The sequence below is a fragment of the Mizuhopecten yessoensis genome, unplaced genomic scaffold (genome assembly GCF_002113885.1).
Source record: "Mizuhopecten yessoensis strain PY_sf001 unplaced genomic scaffold, ASM211388v2 scaffold1147, whole genome shotgun sequence".
In the NCBI taxonomy this organism is placed as follows: Eukaryota; Metazoa; Mollusca; class Bivalvia; order Pectinida; family Pectinidae; genus Mizuhopecten; species Mizuhopecten yessoensis.
The window spans coordinates 400,671-423,287 of record NW_018403901.1 but is presented as its reverse complement, the minus strand read 5'-3'; the positions used below and the strand labels follow the sequence as shown (position 1 = coordinate 423,287).

The window sequence follows — 22,617 nt, the reverse complement described above, 5'->3', positions numbered from 1 at the left end:
GACAGTAACATTCAAAACTTGTTTCAATTCAGTAAGATGTTTGTTCTCCTTTGCAAACTACTGAAGTACTGGAGAAAGTCTTTATTGTCCGGGGTAGAAACTAAATAGCAGTGAAGTGCAGTATGGTAAGACTGGCTCTGTTGACTCTAGCCTTCTGTTGAAGATTGTATTGATGGCAAATATTGCTGGACAAATATACCCTGTACTGACCACAAGTGGAGCCGGTCAGTATTGGACACTGCGGCTTTTTGCTTGTGTATTGCTTTTGTGGAGAAGGGTCAGGAGGGATTTTCCGGTACGACACTGTGTTTATACAGTAACTGTTGTAACCTGGTGCTTGTGAGTAATGGTGAAACCATTTTTCATTGTCGATTTTTCCGTGAGAATTATCTCGGAATAGTGATACAGATATTTACAGGAAACGTCTGTCAGATTGGATCTGTATTATCAAAGTGACGTCTTAACGTGGGCCTGTTAGCTAAAGGATCTAGTGATGTTGAATTTGGTAAGTGTTACTTGTGGAATCCCAAATAACAAGCTCTCTCAATTTTCTGCGCTAGTGTTTGCATTTCCCCTTCAGTTATGGGTTATGGAATTACACCATGTTCGTCATAATTTCTAAACCAGGGGCGGGTCCAGGTGAGGGCGTAATGGGCGTACCCCCCCCCCCCCCCTTTTTTTAAAAAACCCCAAAAAAACCACCAACTATCGTAATCTGCTAATATTGTATTGAGTATGGCAATTTATCATATTCATTAATTAAACACATAAACACCCAGACACTTTAACTATAAAATATACATGCTCCAAATCAGGGACCGTTACATTAGTGCATTTCACAATTATTTTATGTTTTTAGCAAAAAAAAGGTCCAAAAACTTTTTTCGCCTCGCTGCGCTCGCCGAAAAAAATGATTCTACGCCCCCTCTTTCAAATATCCTAGAAACGCCCCTGTAAACGGCTTTTTTATGTTAAACACGATTGGACGGTGGTTTGCGTACATTTTTCATCAGATCTTCTTCATCAGTAATTAAAGGGATATTCGAAGCTGTGGTTAAAGGGGATAGTTTCGCAGAGAGATGCAAAACCAATGTACATGCGTTATGGCGTAATGGTGAATAGATCCTTTGGTAAAAGAGTGGTTGGCAAAGCATGTTTTGTTTGGGGCTCTTACGATCGTATCTATTAGTATCTGACTGTCTGTAGCTTTATGTCTAAGTAATGTTCTTTCACGTTACTATGTTACGGTAGACGACATGTTTTGTGATAATTAAAATTAGATTTTTTGTGGAATTATATCATGCATCGAAAACGCATGATTCAAATTTAAACACTGGTCATAAGGACGTTTACAATTGATCTCATAGTTACAAATGCGCTATCTAATTACGATCTTTTAATCATTTCCGTATGAGTACCGAAGACTGAACTTGTTCACAACATGTCGTGTGACTACGGGTTATATATAGTCACAACATGTCATGTGACTACGGATTATACCTAGTCACAACATGTCGTGTGACTACGGGTTATACCTACTCACAACATGTCGTGTGACTACAGGTTATATATAGTCACAATATGTCCTGTGACTACTGGTTATATATAGTCCCACCATGTCGTGTGACTACGGGTTATATATAGTCATAACATGTCATGTGACTACGGATTATACCTAGTCACAACATGTCGAGTGACTACGGGTTATACCTACTCACAACATGTCGTGTGACTACGTGTTATATATAGTCACAACATGTCGTGTGACTTCGGGTTATATATAGTCACAACATGTCATGCGACTACGGGTTATATATAGTCACAAGATGTCGTGTGACTACGGGTTATACCTACTCACAACATGTCGTGTGACTACGTGTTATATATAGTCACAACATGTCGTGTGAATTCGGGTTATATATAGTCACAACATGTCGTGTTACTACGGGTTATACCTACTCACAACATGTCGTGTGACTACAGGTTATACCTACTCACAACATGTCGTGTGACTACGGGTTATATAGTCACAATATGTTATGTGACTACGGGTTATATATAGTCACAAGATGTCGTGTGACTACGGGTTATACCTACCCACAACATGTCGTGTGACTACGGGTTATACCTACTCACAACATGTCGTGTGACTACGTGTTATATATAGTCACAATATGTCATGTGACTACGGGTTATACCTAGTCACAATATATCGTGTGACTACGGGTTATATATAGTCACAACATGTCATGCGACTACGGGTTATATATAGTCACAAGATGTCGTGTGACTACGGGTTATACCTACCCACAACATGTCGTGTGACTACGGGTTATATAGTCACAATAGGTTATGTGACTACGGGTTATATATAGTCACAATGTGTCATGTGACTACGGGTTATATATAGTCACAATGTGTCATGTGACTACGGGTTATATATAGTCAAAATATGTCATGTGACTACTGGTTTTATATAGTCACAACATGTCGTGTGACTTCGGGTTATATATAGTCACAACATGTCGTGTGAATTCGGGTTATATATAGTCACAACATGTCGTGACTATATATAGTCACAACATGTCGTGTGACTACGAGTTATATATAGTCACAACATGTCGTGTGAATTCGGGTTATATATAGTCACAACATGTCGTGTGAATTCGGGTTATATATAGTCACAACATGTCGTGACTATATATAGTCACAACATGTCGTGTGACTTCGGGTTATATATAGTCACAACATGTCGTGTTACTACGGGTTATACCTACTCACAACATGTCGTGTGACTACGGGTTATATAGTCACAATATGTTATGTGACTACGGGTTATATTTAGTCACAATATGTCGTGTGACTACGGGTTATATATATATAGTCACAATATGTCATGTGACTACGGGTTATACCTAGTCACAATATATCGTGTGACTACGGGTTATATATATATAGTCAGAATATGCCATGTGACTACGGGTTATATATTGTCACAATATGTCATGTGACTACGGGTTATACATAGTCACAATATGTCGTGTGACTACGGGGTATATATAGTCACAATATGTCGTGTGACTACGGGTTATATATATATAGTCACAATATGTCATGTGACTACGGGTTATATATAGTCACAATATGTCATGTGACTACGGGTTATATATAGTCACAATATGTCGTGTGACTACGGGTTATATATAGTCACAATATGTCGTGTGACTACGTGTTATATATAGTCACAATATGTCGTGTGACTACGGATTATATATAGTCACAACATGTCATGTGGCTTTAGGTTATAAATAGTCACAATATGTCGTGTGGCTTTAGGTTATAAATAGTCACAATATGTCATGTGCTTTTGGGTTATACTTAGTCACAATATGTCAAGTTACTTCGGGTTAAAATTAGACACGATATGTCATGTGATTTCGGGTTAAACTTTGTCACAATATGTCATGTGATTTCGGGTTATACTTTGTCACAATATGTCATGTGATTTCGGGTAATACTTAGTCACACTATGTCACATATTATCATGCATCAAAGAAGACATACTGGACAGGAGAGCGGTAAGCGCTTCTTTTCGAATGACGATGTATTAAATGGCAACTTTTACTCTTCGCAGACACGCTCAGTTCCAGTGGAATTGTGTAGATCTTGTAGAAATTGGATACAGTGACCATCGATCCCGGTAAAGCACTTACAAAAACAAATCGTATCGTAAACAAGTGATGCACGTTAATTCTTCATTAGTCATTGTGTGTAAGTTAATCCTGTCTAACTATCATTCCAATGTGTACAATCGGCGATCTACATATCCGCTGGTTTGTTCTGTTGGTGTAACTACCTTTTTTATTTTCTGTAGTTCCTGCTGAATATCTGCATCAATCGATACATTAAGCCGTGTCTGTTTTGTTGCGACTCGGGCATATGACAGAGATGTTTGCCTAAGTCTTGACATCAATTCCGTACTTTTTATTTATCAATCACGTGACTGATAACACGTCCATTACAAGATTTCTTTTTCGGTAGTCAGCGATATCTATGGCACTAGCAGTTATAGTCAATACCATACAGAACCATGTCGAACGCTGGAAATTGGACAATGGTTCACGCGCTATTTTGATTGACATAAATATATCACGTGATGCTTTACCCCTTATTTCTCGCATGTCGGGTTACCACTAAATTTTCACGGGACACTTTACCGTCTATTTCCCACGTGACATTCTCACGTGCTTTGTTATTGTTAACTTCTCACGTGACACTTTACCGTTAACTTTCCTCGTAAAGGTTAGCCGCTAATATCTCACGTGACCGGCTTTATTGTTAAAAGCTCATCACGTGACCGGCTTTACGGTTAATTCATCACTTGAAGTTGCACTGTTTACTTCTTACACGACATTTCCCGTTAATTTTGAAGAAATTGTTATATACTCCATCACATTTCGATTATTAAATGTTCAACAGTAAAATGTATCCTCAAATGAGTAGTTTTGAGCATGTATAAAGTTGACTATAATTGTGTCAACATTAAGTGTCACATTCCTTTATGTCAACATTTAGTGTCACATTCCTTTCGATTTCGTCCAGATTACCACTTCCAGACCTAATCCATTAATACGTGTCGCATATTCATTTGTCTTGCTGTTTTCTTTATTTCTGAGTGACATTTTTAAGCGTTCAGATTTCGTTTAATGCAGCTAATTTGGGAGTCAATTTTTATTTATGGCCATATACGTGTCAAACAAGCCTGTGCTATCTTTGAAATGTTTCTAAATCCCATGATAATTTTCAATACAACATTTCTAGAGAATGGAGATCGTAGGTGACTTATCGTTTGATTGCCATGATGATCTCGTGCTGGAGTGTAATGTTTTTTGATAAATACTGTAATTGACGTCATTGTTTGTGATAAAGTATCAACATCTAGGGTATTACATACAGGAGTATTACAATCTTATGTCCATATTTAACCTAGTGAAAACGCCATAATTACGGATATAATATCATAGCGGTCTGCTACAAACTAAGGAGCGTTCTGTACCACTTTTAGGTATATTATTATTTTAGTTAGGTATATTACATAACATAGGTCTACAACATAATTTCTAGAGCGTGCGGTATATATTTTGGGGATCGCATTATGGACACGCTTGCATATATCAAAAATTGACTTTTGCTGGCGAGTCGGGTAAAAAGATTTCAAACTTTGATATTTCAAGTGTCAGTTTAAATTGATATTTCGACTCGTTGTGGACTGTAGGCCACAAACAGATCCGTTTAATGTCCCAAACATATATTTTGTTTTGAAAATATTTACGACAATGCCAACCTGCACGTCGTGCTGTGTTTTAGTTACTTAAACCTGTTTATTAGCCCCACTGTATGAAGAGGGTGCTGGTTAACACGGCCTACAGACATACAATCACCAATAAACTGATCACTTTCCTGTTCTCCACGTCCACGCACGACAGCTACCCCAGTTTATTTATGACCCCTGCACCTATTACAAACAAATCGAACGATACAACTGACGTTAGGCAAACAAATATACAAAGGGTGCATTCTGTTGTATATAAAGTCTGGGAGTGGGACCCTCCCCTCATTGTCGTACCGTACACCACCAGTAAACCACGACGTACTGAGTGACGTTCTGGTGATCTCAGCGTAAGTAGGCTAAAAAACGACTGAAGAATAATACTGACTTAATTTATACTGTTAAGATGAATACTATCTAGATCTGATCGTCATGTACATCTTCACTTTATCATGTGTTGTCTTTTGTAGTTAATCTTACCGTAATAAACTATAGACACGACTGTCGTAGGCATGGAACCTTTAGAAGTTTTATTATATGCATACAGGTGGAAAAACAATATCAGCTCCCCTTGGCTCGCCTAAAACTGTAGATTAAATGCTAGCTATCTTTTAAACCCCGCGCATGGTACTTATTACTTACCACAATATATCTTCCGCTCCTTGGCACTGCTACTGTAATCCTACCAAGATCAATCGCATCACCTATGAATGCCATGGCCCAAGTGTTGACGTCACTATCTCACCTGGCCCGTTGGCTTATGCCGTGGTGCGTCGGCCGTCGGCCGTCGTCTGTCCGTTCTGAATAACCAAGAGACCGAGGGTGGTGATATTTAGCCAGTTGCACGCTGGGATGAAGGGCTACCAAGTTTATTCAAGGTCACAGTTGTCAATTATTTTAAAAATTTAACAACTTCTTCTGAATAATCAAAAGGCCCAGGGTGATGATATTTTGGCTAGTAACATGCTGGCATGTAGGGTTTCTAACTTTCAAATGAATGGCGTTGTTTTATATTCAAGGTCACAGGGATTAAATATGTTTAAAACCTTTAAAAAACCTCTTCTGAATAACCAAGTTGCCTTGAGTGATGGTATTTGGCAGTAGCATGCTGGGATGAACAGCTACCAGATTTATTCAAATGAATGACCTTCACCCATTTTCAAGGTCACAGGTGTCGAATATGTTAAAATATTTTAACAACTTCTCCTGACTAACCAGAAGGCCCAGGATACAGTAATGATATTTGGCCAGTAACATGCTTGGATGAAGAGCTACCAAGTTTGTTCAAATCAATGACATTGACATATATTCAAGGTCACAATGGTCAATTATTTTAAATATAACAAATTCAAACAACTCCTGAATAACCAGAAGGCCCAGAATGTTGATATTTGGCCAGTAGCATACTTAGATAAAGGGTTACAGTGTTTTTTGTAACGAACGACCTTGACTTATATTCAAGTTTGTTGAACGTAATTACCTTGTTCGACTTTCAAAGTCACAGGGGTCAAAATGTTAATCTTTTAACAGGTTCTTTGCATATCTTATTGTTATAAATACTGATGTTTCACCTGTAGATTTATATTAGTCCACTTTTAAGGTTACAAGTGTGATATCAATACCAGGTGAGCGATGCAGGTCCATTGGGTCTCTTGCTTTTATATGGCATCATGATTGTAACATTGGAACGTCCCTTCACGAACTGATATTTCATTTAACAAGTATACACGATAGAGTTCTTATTTGAACTTATACTCAATTTACTGTATCAAATCAATTTTCTGTGACATTAAGATATTTAAAAGTAAAAAAGTAAAAAATAACTATTTAACAACTTTGAGTTCGCATTCATAGTCACTGAGAATGCCAACTTGACAAAAGCTACCATACGTCCTGGAACTTGTCACATTCTATTTGGCTTTCATATTGACTATGAATGCTAACCGAAAACTTAAACAATCTGTTCAAAGTCATTCGTGAGCTACGAGGCCATGCCCGGGATGACATATAGACTTTAAAGTTAAGTTATAGGGTACATAATACTAAAGTGTACATGGAAATGTGTGTAAAAGTCACCACACGTTCATACAAAAATGGAATTGAACTTCAAACGCAACAACATTGTAGAATTAAGTCTACATCGCTCCGTGATCCCGGGGACATTTGTGATAGTTGTGACGTCATTACAATCGTGAAATCATGATCAAAACGCTGATACTCACAGGCTGATGGTATGCCGACTGTTTGCTCCTCCTTTTGGAAATCTCCTCAGATTAGAGGGACAAATACGAAACATAAATATCAATCGAGTCACGAAAGTTTGTCTACAAGTTATTCATTCATATAATTTACTACACATATGAAGCGTGTTTAATGGAAATTTCATTTCCAACTGACGGTGCTAATCAAGAAAGTTTCATATAGGCTATTAATGCAGTTTAAAAGCTGTTCAATACTTGAAGAAGGTAGCCAACATTACAATTATGACGTCATAATAATGATGACGTCAGCACGTTGTGCTTGACATCCATAGTTTATATGTTTTGATGTAACATAGTGACAATGCCACAGATCAGTAAATATGGGACTATAACCGGACAGAATAAAGTTTAATGGTTTTATAAGTTGACGTTATGTAAGGATTCTCCAGTAATTTATCACTTTTGATTTATTGCTTTTCCATGACGAATCAGAAAACGATCATTACTGAATAAGTCAATAGCCACAGTCGTAATGTCGAACATGGCCCAGTATGTACTCTAACGTTCCCTAGCACTATACTAGGTTCTTCTTGTTTTTACACAATCACATGATAATTATACACTAATCTCCCGTTGTTACCAAGAGGTTTTCTAACGTTGACTGCCATTTCCTCGTCAATACAAGTAAATAATCGAAAATGATATTTACCTAATACACTGTTTGATGATATAACCCCGCCGTTAGTCTGATCGCGACACTATTAAACCCTTCTTGCTGTTTTTATTCGGTAAATATAATATTGACTTACTAGATTCGGTCACACGATCTCTCTTTATAATGTCACTGTTTTTTGATTGCTTTGTAGCCCAGACCGATCATCGGTCGACCGTTTTAATTGTAGTTTAAATCGTCGGATTTATGTTATCCCGTCGATTACATATATTTCCCTGTAAAAAATACTACCTAGAAAAAAGTCAGTTGTGCGTTATAAAGGGTGATATGAGCAATGATCATATAGATTTATTTACATGTATCACAGTCGTACAGTAGTGAACGACCAGTGCACGGGCCGCGTGTATTGTCTTATCCTAGGTCTATGGAGGATACTGTACTGCCAGTAGGACTATTCCGTGTGCTCCTATAGTCACCTATCTGGGACTATTAGTCTAGCAAGGACTATACCGGCCACTCGTTATTGTGAATTAGACTAGTCCGTCACCATCCCAGTGTATACCTGATCGCCTCCTATATCACAGGTAGGTACTTGTATTACAGGTAGGTACTTATATTACAGGTAGGTACTTGTATCACAGATACACAGATTTGTCTAAACAATAGGCAGGTATATTTGTTCTTTTGTTTTTCGTAAAACCCTTGCAGAGACCATTTTCGAAATTTTGTCGTGTTCTTCGTCATATTTCTACAGAAGTAACGTTGAAAGTGAACTAGAGATACTGAGCGGACCATTCAAATCCTCTGCGAAGCCTGTATATCTCAGGAATTCCCTGTATTTCTCCTCATTAATATAGGCGGTGTGTCAAAACTAGTGACAGAAACGATATTCAGATTCTCTGGTTCTTCTCCTTACTTTTGAGGAGTGGTGTCTCCCTAGGCACCTCTTGTTTGTCTATTTTCAGCTCCTAAAGACATTTTGATATACACGTAATTCATTATGAGTGCAGAATGTGTTTGACCTTTACTTTTTTAGGTGACTTGTCCTTCCCTTATTATGCAATCCTCTCTCTTAAGGAGCCGCCGTTGTATATTCCCACAAAGTTGACATACATAAATACTCTATTAAGTGTCCGCCTCTATTCAGCAATCTCCTCTTCAAAATTACAATCATTTTAACATCCTCACCAAACAGCTTACTATATAGACAGTAAAACCTCGATACAACGCTCCTCATTCTATCTGCCACCTCGCCTACCGCCAACTTATTTCAAAGTCCTATTCTCTCTTTTTCTTTTCAAAGAACTCATTTGCAGTCCCCCGCCCCCCATTTCATCGCCAAACCCTTTTATAACGCCCGTATTTATTGACAAATAGCGGCATTATAACGAGGTTCCAATGTGCATGTAAAAACTATATTAAAACAGAGACCATCTCTGCTAAGATACCACGTATGAGCCGTCCTTTTAATGGCCTCTTCCTATAGGTTTGACTGTAATGTGACGTTGTATAGTTTACACTGTTAACATTGAGAGCCTACCAACATTGACGTGATTAGTAGAGCGTCGTCGCTTTGTACTATATACTTTTATCAGACCCGTGTAAGCAAGGCGTGGTATTCTAGTAAATAATTACTGCATACTGGACATTTTCTCTGTAATTAAATTTCGCGAAATTAACACTGGGTGGAGGGGGCATTTATGTAATGGGCGAACGTTTGATTTGGCGATAATTCCCGGTTAACAGTATATTTGCAATTACATTGAACACCATCACGCCTTGTCTGAGTCTGAAACAACAACAGGAGTACAAATATGATAAAGGTTACAATTATGACGTTAATCTCGTAGAAAGTAAAATAAAAATACCTATAATGTTCGGAGATTGAGCTTAGGGGGATATCTAATGTAACTTAATCAAAATGTCTGCGGTACTAACGGTTCTAAAATCATTTCAACAGAGTGGATTCGATTGTTTAAACCTAGTTAATAGGACGGTGTTGAGCAGATTCGACTTGATTATACAAACCAGCCTCACAAACCTCCGTGGTTAGGGTATTGTCGATTATGTCGACTACGATAGAAAGTTTATTAACTGTATAAACCTACGGAATCTTTATTTGATACGCTGTGTTTATCCGGGTGTTCCAATAATAATGGTATACGTATATATTTGTAGTGGTGGGTCGGGCTCCACTTCGCCCCTTGTACTAACAATTCACGGGTTAAAAGCCATAGGGATTGAAGGTTGTGAACCCAGGTATTGAAATCTTTTCAGACCCAAAACACTCTCGTTATTATATAGTTTTCACTCAATAAAATATGCAATTATTTTCGAACGGCCAGATCAACTGTGCTCTACGGTCTATTTAAACAAGCATTGGGTGAGGCTATGTTCACGCTATCGTCTTAACGGGGTGAGGAGGGATTACATCTCACAAGGGGTATACAATGTATCGTGTTTGGGCTGAAGAAGTGTTTAAAAACCTTTAAAGTTTGATAAAAGGTTCGCGTAAGATAACATAGCGAGGAAAAAATATCAACTTTGGATTTTGAATTTATGCCGTCGTCGGGAAGTTGGTGACCCTGCCATATTGTGTTGTATATGACAAGTGTGTGTTTGTTCCGTTTTTAAGTCGTGTAAATACCTAACTTTGTTTCAATGTTGACTTAGTGTGAATCCAGTTGTGATTTTATGAATACATTCATTCTTATAAGGACGGATATTGCATGTGGGGTTCTCCATAATTGTATTGTGACGTGTTTGTAGGTAAGATTCCAAGAGAAATTACTTCTTTTTTGACGGCTGTTTTTGTCCCAAAGTTAAAAGAAAATAGAGGTTATTTATGTGTTTTGTCTTAATGTCACAGGTTAACGTTTACGAAAGCTTCATTAGGAATAAAAGAAAAAGGTATTGTATACGTTGTGTATTAATATTCGAGATGATAAGTCTGCTATATTTCTAGCTACCCCCGCACAGCAGTGATCAGTGATACCGGACGGCGTCCATAAGACCGTGATAACAGTCATAGAGATATCTTATTAGTTTATTTGAAATCGATGCCCTCGCGTTCATGTAAAACCAATCGGATTGTCTTTCTTGAAATTATGACAATGAAATTTTCCGAGCGGAACGAGATACGGCAGCGAGAGCTAACAGGTCTCTTCTGGCAGTGTTTCTCTGACCGAGATATACAAATTGATCTGAAAAGTGTAGTGACAGACAAAACCACAACAATTTGCTATCGAGAATAAAAGTGTAAACAAAAAAATAAGGAAAGTTTGCGATTTTGAATTGTGTCGAAGATCATTGAAATAAAACTGAGTCACTTTGACGTTGAATATTTAACGGAATGGTAACTAACAACGACTTCCTGATGATTTTTATCACGGATCAATGAGAGAGAGTTCGGATCGATGACACATATCTAACAATGAGACAGTTGCTGGCAGTGCATCTTTCGAGCTAACGGCTTGTCAATAGGCGAGGCCCCGAGACTGGCGCGACACAGCAACGCAATTAGCAGTACAATTAATGTTGAGAGATTAAGTAATTATATGTCGCTGTTTTAAGGCGGTGGTGAAGATAACTGTTATATGTTATCGAAATTGATCGGAATGCATCGATTTCACATTTGATGTGATCAGCTCTAGGTCGTCGGGACTGACGGCTGTTTGATGCTGTAAAGTCGGGTAAATGTGTGGGGGTATCTCGACATTGGTTTACACACCTGGTACAACAAATGGAAACTGTTTGAGGAACGCACTCGAGCACACACCTATTAATTTGTTAAACTGTTATAATGAATAGCGGCGTCGATCAATTTCTTCCGGTTTAGTGCGCGTGTAAAAGCAATATGGTGTTTCCCGGGACGTTCCACTCTACGGTGCCAATATTTTCGACATTAAATTCCATCTGAAGTAGATAATAGAATCATTTCACCATCGGAGGCCACGGAAAACTTATCTTACAGTCGCGTATGCTATCAGCGTTTTTGGCAGTATTGGTAATATTAAGTCCTCAAGACAAGGCGCCTATAGCTTAAAAACACGTTTGTGAGGGCTCGAAGCACTCGTGTGACAAAATCGACACTTTTATGTTGTAGCTATTTGTTTGTTTAGAAGGTGAATGGCGTTGATATGTACGTACAAGTCATAAAATATCACGACCGGCAGCTGTATACACGGATATTCCTTGTGTAATTTAAATCGTTCATTTCAATTTTCTCGCTCTACACAGTACATTTCCATTATGTCATCCATTTGCGCTTCCGCGTTTATTGTTCCATTGTCATGACGTAATGATTACTATGACGTCACTGTATTGTATGTTCATTGGATACTTTATTGTTGCCATTGCAGAAAGAACATCTGTCTCTCTACCGATGGAAGTGTTCAGAAGATAACATGGGTTAGGTTAGAGTTGAAGGAAGTCGCCAAGATGAGTAGTTTTGAGCAGGCCATGACGGCCAACGCTATTTCCGCCGGGAAAGGCGATCCGCCGGAAACTGATCTCGATTACTATTCCAAACCGGAAAATTACACCGGAAGTAGTTTGCAGACTATGCAAAAATTTAAGTTTGCAAAGGACAAACAGGATAAAGAAAATGAAGACAAGAACAGGAAAAAGGAAAAGAAACAACAAGGCTTCAGTCTTCTTGCAAGGTACAAACATATCCTGAAAGGCATTTTCGATGATGGCGACGATGAATCATCATCAGATGAGGAAGACGAAGATGAGAGTAAGAGAAACGACGATGGGCTATCAACAATGAAGGATTGTATTATCATGACACCTAAGTTGGAAGGTATATCAGAGGATGCGGAGAATGAAATATCCGCTAAACCGGGCGAGTCTTCACAAGAGGAGGATGTACTGCCTCCTGAAACTGAGTTACAAGTCGTGGACGAAAAACAGGAGGACGTAAGTGCTAGTCAACAGGACAATGTAAAGACAGAGTCCCTCACTCCCGATGGTATGACCCCCAAGGGTTTGGAATCTACCTCTGCTATGGATGGTGCCTCATCCAGGTCCGGAATGGATCTTTGTGACTCGCCCACCGGGAGCTCCTACTCCATTAACTCATCCAAGAGAAAGAGCACGATGAGTCACGGTCGAGGGAATTACATGATCAAGACAAAACTTGAAAAAGAAGTCCGCGCCAAAATTGTGAGTAAACCATACATAGATACATAGATTTTATTCTGACAAAATGGGGATTTTACAACTCTTTGACAGTTGGTCCTGAAAATAAAAAATAATGCACTAAAAACATCTTTCAAAGTTCATTATTTTTATAGGTAGAGAAAAGACAAATATTTAAGAGACAACAAATTCTATTTATGTAGCGAGTAAGGATTATTGTGTTCAGTGTAGTTGCTATTGCCTTAAATAACAGTACAGAAAGAAAACCTTATTTAATCCTGTTAAACGATTTTGAATATAGAAAATGATTGTTGTTCAATTAGAACAATATATATGCATTGTTGTGTCAATATATCTAACACCATATCTTCATATCTGTTTGGCTTAAAGGCAAAGGATCGTTTCCAGAAAGCATGCAGATTTGTTCAGATAGTTTTAAAAATTTCCGCAGCAGCTGGCAAGTAAGCAATCATTGATGTGAATTAACACTGGAAGTGATTATTTGTTGTAGGCGTATGGAGTGAGTGTTGAGTGTGTTGATTCAGGAGTGAGTATTTAGTGTACAATCCATAGGGAGTCTGGAGTGAGTAACTAGTGTAGCGGTTTTTGGAGTGAATATCTAGTGTAGGGTTGTTGGAGTGAGTATTAAGTGTAGAGATTCTGGAATAGGTATAAAGTGTAGGGATTATTGAGTGAGTATTTAGTGTAGGGTTACTGGAGTGAGTATTTAGTGTAGGGTTGCTGGAGTGAGTATTTAGTGAGGGATTCTGGAGTGAGTGTTGAGGGTAGGGATTCTGGAGTGAGTATTTAGTGTAGGGTTGCTGGAGTGAGTATTTAGTGTAGGGATTCTGGAGTGAGTATTTAGTGTAGGGATTCTGGAGTGAGTATTAAGTGAATGGTTCTGGAGTGAGTGTTGAGGGTAGGGATTCTGGAGTGAGTGTTTAGCAAAAAGATTCTGGAGTGAGTATTTAGTGTACAATCTATATGGAGTCTGGAGTGAGTATTGAGTGTAAAGATTTTGGAGTGAGTATGTAGTGTTGGGGCGCTGGAGTGAGTATTACGTGTAAAGAATATGGAGTGAGTATTTATTGTAGGATTGCTGGAGTGAGTATTTATTGTAGGATTGCTGGAGTGAGTATTTATTGTAGGATTGCTGGAGTGAGTATTTAGTGTAGGGATTCAGGAGTGAGTATTAAGTGTAGGGAATATGGAGAGAGTATTTAGTGTACAATCTATAGGGTGTCTGGAGTGAGTATTAAGTGTAGATTATGAAGTGAATATCTAGTGTAGGGGGTGCTGGAGTGAGTATTTAGTGTAGGGTTGCTGGAGTGAGCATTTTGTGTACAATCTATAGGGATTCTGTAGTGAGTATTTAGTGTAGGGATTCTGTAATGAGTATAAAGTGTAGGGATTCTGGTGTAAGTATTAAGTGTACAATCTATAGGGAGTCTGGAGTGAGTATTTATTCTAGGGTCGCTGGAGTGAGTATTTAGTGTACAATCTATAGGGAGTCTGGAGTGAGTATTTAGTGTAGGGTTGCTGGAGCGAGTATTTAGTGTACAATCTATAGGGATTCTGTAGTGAGTATAAAGTGTAGGGATTCTGGAGTGAGTATTTAGTGTACAATCTATAGGTAGTCTGGAGTGAGTATTTAGTGTAGGGTTGCTGGAGTGAGTATTTAGTGTACAATCTATAGGGATTCTGTAGTGAGTATAAGGTGTAGGGATTCTGGAGTGAGTATTTAGTGTAGGGTTCTTGAGTGAGTACTTAGTGTAGGTTTCTGGAGTGAGTATTTAGTGTAGGCTTCTGGAGTGAGTATTTAGATTAAAATCTATAGGGAGAATGGAGTGAATATTTAGTGTAGGGGTTCTGGAGCGAGTGTTCCGTAAATAGATTCTAGAATGAGTATTTAGTGTAGAGATTTTGAAGTGAATATCTATTGTAGGGTTGCTGGAGTGAGTATTTAGTGTCGGGTTCTGGAGTGAGTATTTATTGTAGGGATTCGGAGTATTAGTGATTGAGTATTCTAGTATTCAATCGTATGGTGTGTGAGTATTCTAGCCTTCAATCGTATGATGTGTGAATATTTTAGTCTTCAATCGTATTGTGTGTGAGTACTCTAGCCTTCAATCGTTTGGTGTGTGTGTATTCTAGCCTTCAATCGTATGATGTTTGAGTATTTTAGTCTTCAATCGTATGGTGTGTGAGTACTCTAGCCTTCAATCGTATAGTGATTGAGTATTCTAGTATTCAATCGTATTGTGTGTGAGTATTATAGTTTTAAATCGTATGATGTGTGAGTATTTTAGTATTCAATTGTATAGTGAGTAAGTATTTAAGTTTTAAATCGTATGGTGTGTGAGTATTCTAGCCTTCAATCGTATGGTGAGTGAGTATTCTAGCCTTCAATCGTTTGGTGTGTGAGTATTCTAGTCTTCAATCATAGGATGAGTGAGTATTCTAGTCTTCAAGCGTATAGTGGTTGAGTATTCTAGTATTCAATCTTATTGTGTGTGAGTATTATAATTTTAAATCGTATGATGTTTGAGTATTTTAGTATTCAATTGTATAGTGAGTGAGTATTTAAGTTTTAAATCGTATGGTGAGTGAGTATTCTAGTCTTCAACCGTATGGTGAGTGAGTATTCTAGTATTCAATCGTATGGTGTGTAAGTATTCTAGCCTTCAATCGTATGGTGAGTGAGTATTCTAGTCTTCAATCGTATGGTGAGTGAGTATTCTAGTCTTCAATCGTATGGTGAGTGAATATTTTAGTCTTCAATCGTATGGTGAGTGAGTATTCTAGTATTCAATAGTATGGTGAGTGAATATTCTAGCCTTCAATCGTATGGTGTGTGAGTATTCTAGTCTTCAATCGTATGGTGAGTGAATATTTTAGTCTTCAATCGTATGGTGAGTGAGTATTCTAGTATTCAATAGTATGGTGAGTGAATATTCTAGCCTTCACTCGTATGGTGTGTGAGTATTCTAGTCTTCAATCGTATGGTGAGTGAGTATTCTAGCCTTCAATCGTATGGTGAGTGAATATTCTAGCCTTCAATCGTTTTGTGTGTGAGTATTCTAGCCTTTAATCGTATGGTGTGTGAGTATTCTAGTCTTCACTCGTAAGGTGAGTGAGTATTCTAGTCTTCAATCGTATGATGTGTGAGTATTCTAGCCTTTAATCGTATGGCGTGTGAGTATTCTAGTCTTCAATCGTATGGTGAGTGAGTATTCTAGTATTCAATAGTATGGTGAGTGAATATTCTAGTCTTCAATCGTATGGTGAGTGAGTATTCTAGCCTTCAATCGTATGGTGAGTGATTATTCTAGCCTTCAATCGTATGATGAGTGAATATTCTAGCCTTCAATCGTTTTGTGTGTGAGTATTCTAGCCTTTAATCGTATGGTGTGTGAGTATTCTAGTTTTTAATCGTATGGTGTGTGAGTATTCTAGTCTTCACTCGTAAGGTGAGTGAGTATTCTAGTCTTCAATCGTAAGGTGAGTGAGTATTCTAGTCTTCAATCGTATGATGTGTGAGTATTCTAGTCTTCAATCGTATGATGTGTGAGTATTCTAGTCTTTAATCGTATGGTGTGTGAGTATTCTAGCCTTCAATCGTATGGTGTGTGAGTATTCTAGCCTTCAATCGTATGGTGTGTGAGTATTCTAGCCTTCATTCGTGTGGTGTGTATTGAGAGTTATAATCGAGTATTCTGGTGTATTGTATTCCAGGGTATTCTTCATGTTATCAATTTGATGGGAGCCCTCCGTGTCCTAAAGTGTCTCTATGTCTTACTTATTACTTTCTTGTAAAATGCTTTCCAATAGTTCCATACAATCTGATACATTATATTGTTCACCAAATTTTTGAAGTGGTTTAATTGAAAGATATTAGTTTTAGACATGTTCGTGTATCATAACAATCGAGAGTGTTAGGGAATTCTAGACAGACCAACAAATCCACCTTGAGTTGATTTTTCTGTGCTTGCCAGAAAGGTTTGAATTATATCCGATTATTAAAAATAAAATCAAAGATACACAATGCGAAAAAAATCAGGAGACAATATAAATCTTACAAACTAAATGAGTGTGATGCGTTGTAGGGAGCCTTCTGTGGACACAGGTATGAAGACATTTACAGATCTGGCCAGCGAGGCAGAAAGTACAGCACACTCGTCAGGCTTGTCGTTTGACCCTTCATATTTCAAAGCCAAAAAGGAGGTACAGTTTATCTACGGAACACGAGTATTATAAGTGTGTAGACATAGATAATCCGGAGCTCATATTCTCTATAAAATAGTTATTATCTAAATGGGAAATATTTTATATGAATAATGTTAAATGTGTTAGGTATTGCTTTGTACGTACTAACGGTACACATCCTTAATGATTATGAAAAAAACATCAAATACAAATCAATGCTTTTTCTAGATTATATGTTTTGACTAGCGATGTGTTGCGTACCATAGGTTACACATTATGAGTTTATTTTGGGTCCGTACCAACGTCATTGTCAAAGAGGTCAAAGGTCAATACATGGTCTTTAAACAATATGTTACTGCCTTGCCATCATAACGTTGTAGAATAGGTCAGCTCACTAGGTTTTCACATGTACTAGTTTTCCTTGAGTAAATACTCTCACTTATACATATATTTTTCACATTTGTCATGTTTTATCAACCGTCATAACACTTGATTGAGGGAAACAAATGAACACGTATTCGATAAGAAGATCCTTTTATGGAGTAATCGATTGACGTGTTTAAGTTCGTAACCATTGGAAACTGCATCAAGCGCGCGATTGATCCATTTCCGGTTCCGCCTGACTCATAGCATTTTGTTTGATTGTCAATGTCAATTTTGAAAATAGTTATCACCGATATATATTTAGTCAAATTGGGTCAATAGATCTTCAGGTTTTATGAGCAAAAGTTGAAATGGCACTGTGTAAATAGTCCCACCAATACGATCCCTATATATATAGCTGTTAAGTCGTAATGTCCTATCTGTGTAAAGCTTAATGTTATACACTTGGCGTTATTTGAGTACAGATCAAAATTCTCCTCTCTAATAACATGTACATAAAAAAGAAATTTAATGTCAAATTGTGAATTGTTCACATGACGTTACTTTCTTAATGTTCTGCATGATGGAGTATTGAGTTCAGAAATGACCACTATCTTATGCGTCTGCTTCTGTCGTATGTCACTAAAATGCGTTAGAACTAGTCATTTCGTATAAATTTATTTGAAAATCAAACACTTTTTACATACAAAGTTTGATGTTTATTCACCTTAATAACTGAACAAAGCTTTTTCCAATAGGCAAACATCATTGTTTAGACTTCAAAAAGTTATACTGGTCAATGTTTAGACTTCACAAAGTTATACTGGTCAACGTTTAGACTTCACAAAGTTATACTGGTCAATGTTTAGACTTCACAAAGTTATGCTGGTCAACGTTTAGGCCGAACGAAGTTATACTGGTCAGGTCTTTATTGGTCACAGTTAAGGCGCAACAAGGTTGTACTGGTCAGTTGTATACTAGTCAAAGTGAAGGCCCAACAAGTTTGTACTGGTCAGTTGTGTACTGGTCAAAGTTAAGGCTCAACAAGGTAGTACTAGTCAGTTGTGTACTGGTCAAAGTTAAGGCCCAACAAGTTTGTACTAGTCAGTTGTGTACTGGTCAAAGTTAAGGCCCTACAAGGTTGGTCAGTTGTATACTGGTCAAAGTTAAGGCTCAACAAGGTAGTGCTGGTCAGTTGTGTACTGGTCAAAGTTAAGGCCCTACAAGGTTGGTCAGTTGTATACTGGTCAAAGTTGAGGCCATACTATTTTGATAAATTTTCAACTGTTCCTGTGTATTGTACTTATTTGATAAGTTTTTTTTATTTCGTTTGGTTTGACCTTATAGCTGTTTCTTACTTTTTTGATATGTCAATAATTGTTTAGTGCTTTACTTTAGTAAATTGTTATTTGTTCTGTACTTTTACATATGACTATTCTATCATATGTTTGTGTTTGATAAGTTTATCATGTTGGTTTTGTATTGTGCACGAGGAACGTGATTTGACAGTATAGTGTAAGGTTGATTCCAAACATTCAGTGCCATATTAGAAAAAAACAACTTTTGTCCTTTTCTATGTGTTTGCATCTTACGTGCGAATGAATTTGGTGAAAAATAGAGGCAAAGCTTTTAACGAATATATATCACTCACAGAGTTCGGGGTTAAATTAGTGTTTTATTTGACGATAAAGTGTGAATTTGCGATTTCATGTATTTAAACTCGGCTTTTCTAATGAACACGGCTCTATCAATGGCTTCAGTATATTTACAAACTTGACATAAACCCTTCATGTGACGTCGAAGTTAAAAATGTTCCATTAATACCACCATGATTAGGGTGAACTCCAGGTTCATTTCATATGTACTTGTTTTATTTGAAACAACATTAATGTCAACAGTAATATAAAATAGTGACGGGTAAATCCCTTATAGGACCCTTACATCCGGAGTAAACTAGACGCTGGTATTGTGTCGGAAAGGTTTGGCCTGAAGGCTAAATTTTGACCCCATGGTTTCTGAATTTTCTCCTGGTTCAATCAATAACCAATAATAAGTAATCAATGTAACTATTTTATGAAATGTGTGTACAGCTCAAGTTAGAATTCAAGCCAAATGTGATTTGGGAAGTTTGACGCGAGTAACAAGTAATTATATAAGCCGCCGTACCTATTACATCTTAAAATGCTGTAAAATAAATTTTATAAAGCATATTTAATTGAGATTTAAATGTTTATGTTAATAGAAAAACTCGTTCGTATTTACACAGTAATGAAAAAGGTGGTGCTTAGGTTTTGTTTGAGAACAGAAAAAAGTTATTAAATATTAAAAAGGTGGTAAATCAAAGATATTTTCATGAGAAGCTTAGGAAAAACACACATAAATACATTTTTGATAATTGAACGATTTCGATAAAACTTTTCTGTACTTAAACCAAAGGGGAATGCTATGTGTGGCCTCCTGGTGATTATCAATATACCTTTGGGTTATGCCGTCATGACGTGACATGAAATTAACCCCTAGCAATTATTATATGTCATGTTTTAGGATAAAACTTGTATTGACTCTCCCCCCACCTTCCCGAACAAATACAATCTATAAGCTCTGTGATGCTATCTGGTGGATCTTGCGCGCAATATTTTAATGTTCAATTTAATCAATATTTAGTTTTTTGTCCTTTTTCTTTAGAATATCTGAAACCAAAAAGAAGCAAAATTGCTATAGATATATGTGTTATATATGTTCTAATTAATACTAATTAGTAATCTCACTCGACAATCCAGAAAATGTATTGATAATAAAATCGGAACAAAGTACCATAGAGTCTGTATACACAATACCAATTGTTAGCACTCGTTATGACAAGCTACTGTTTTACTTTTAACCAGACAAATTCAATATAAATGTATAACCTACATTATATACAAACATGTAATCACTATTCCGGGTCCTACACAATAGCTACTAATTGAATAGTACTTCTGAGGATGTGTATGTTCATGCTACGCCCTTGCCATGGTGTACTTGACACACATTAACTCGAGCAGGCCATGATGACCATGTTCATTCACTGTATCAATCAGTTGTGCTACTTGGGGGTATCCATACTTTAATCAACCCGAGTTACTGCGTTCTGATCTGGTAAACCGTGCCCATTATAATCGATCCTACCTATATAGTCCACTGTATTCTGATCTGGTAAACCGTGCCCATTATAATCGGTCCTACCTATATGGTCCACTGTATTCTCATCTGGTAAACCGTGCCCATTATATTCGATCCTACCTATATAGTCCACTGTATTCTGATCTGGTAAACCGTGCCCATTATAATCGGTCCTACCTATATAGTCCACTGTATTCTGATCTGGTAAACCGGGCCCATTATAATCGATCCGACCTATATAGTCCACTGTATTCTGATCTGGTAAACCGTGCCCATTATAATCGGTCCTACCTATATAGTCCACTGTATTCGGGCATCTGATACACGAATACCGACGCCTCTGGTCGACAAATTAATTTGGTTTAGTGCACTGACAATGCCGAATCAAGGTTGCATTGCTGGTATATTCTGAACGGAGTAACATGGTATTGAACATTGACATTTGACCTTTTGTAGTTGACCTAAGTAAAAGTATGTTTTGTATGTCGATCTTCACCCATAACATTGACACTGCATGATTTCGTTTCCAGATTAACATCAGTACGGAGGTGAAGACCATACTTAGTCTACCGTCCGAGGAGAGAACTCCGGACCAGATACAAACGGTCAGTACTTAACAGAAACTGAATAAATTATACTAACACATAAATCAGGTGGCGTTTGATACTCACTCAGAAAAACTGACTGCCAGCATGTATTCACAAAAACAATCCCCCGAAAACTTACTCTCCCTAGCACTTACACACACAAACTAAGTGCCAGTCGATACTTGCCGCTCACAGAAACTAACGGGTCGCTTATACATCAACAAGAACATACTGAGTGGCAGCTTGTACTCGATCACATCAACTGAGCCATCACATATGTACTCACACAGAGATAGAGTGGCGTTTTCACAATTAAAAAAAAGGCCACATGTACTCACGCACCGAAAATGAGTGGTCTTTTATACTCAAACACATAAACTCAGTGGTCTTTTATACTCAAGCACATAAACTCAGTGGTCTTTTATACTCAAACACATAAACTGAGTGACTTTTATACTCAAACACATAAACTGAGTGGTCTTTTATACTCAAACACATAAACTGAGTGACTTTTTATACTCAAACACATAAACTGAGTGGTTTTTTATACTCAAACACATAAACTGAGTGGTCTTTTATACTCAAACGCATAAACTGAGTGACCCTTTATACTCAAGCCCATAAACTGAGTGGTCTTTTATACTCAAACACATCAACTGAATGACTTTTTATACTCAAACACATAAACTGAGTGGTCTTTTATACTCAAACGCATAAACTGAGTGACCCTTTATACTCAAGCACATAAACTGAGTGGCCTTTTATACTCAAACACATAAACTGAGTGGTCTCTTATACTCAAACGCATAAACTGAGTGACCCTTTATACTCAAGCCCATAAACTGAGTGGTCTTTTATACTCAAACACATCAACTGAATGACTTTTTATACTCAAACACATAAACGGATTGACCTTTTATACTCAAACGCATAAACTGAGTGACCCTTTAT

General features: G+C 37.5%; 1 protein-coding gene across 3 annotated transcripts in view; it reads left to right on the top strand.

Moving 5' to 3' along the window:
• Positions 1–20: 20 nt before the first annotated feature.
• The window catches only part of LOC110457547 (cyclic nucleotide-binding domain-containing protein 2-like), a 36,507-nt gene continuing 13,910 nt past the window's right edge, over positions 21–22,617 (top strand). The window contains exons 1-5 of one of the 3 annotated variants that reach the window (XM_021508880.1): positions 21–339; positions 12,565–13,372; positions 13,739–13,809; positions 17,455–17,572; positions 21,610–21,684. In XM_021508880.1, the coding sequence (XP_021364555.1) occupies positions 173–339; positions 12,565–13,372; positions 13,739–13,809; positions 17,455–17,572; positions 21,610–21,684 (1,239 nt within the window). In that variant the 5' untranslated portion in view covers positions 21–172. Of the gene's footprint in view, positions 340–368; positions 506–8,498; positions 8,788–12,564; positions 13,373–13,738; positions 13,810–17,454; positions 17,573–21,609; positions 21,685–22,617 lie in introns of those variants that run through there. The other 2 variants (XM_021508893.1, XM_021508887.1) reach the window with 2 other exon arrangements.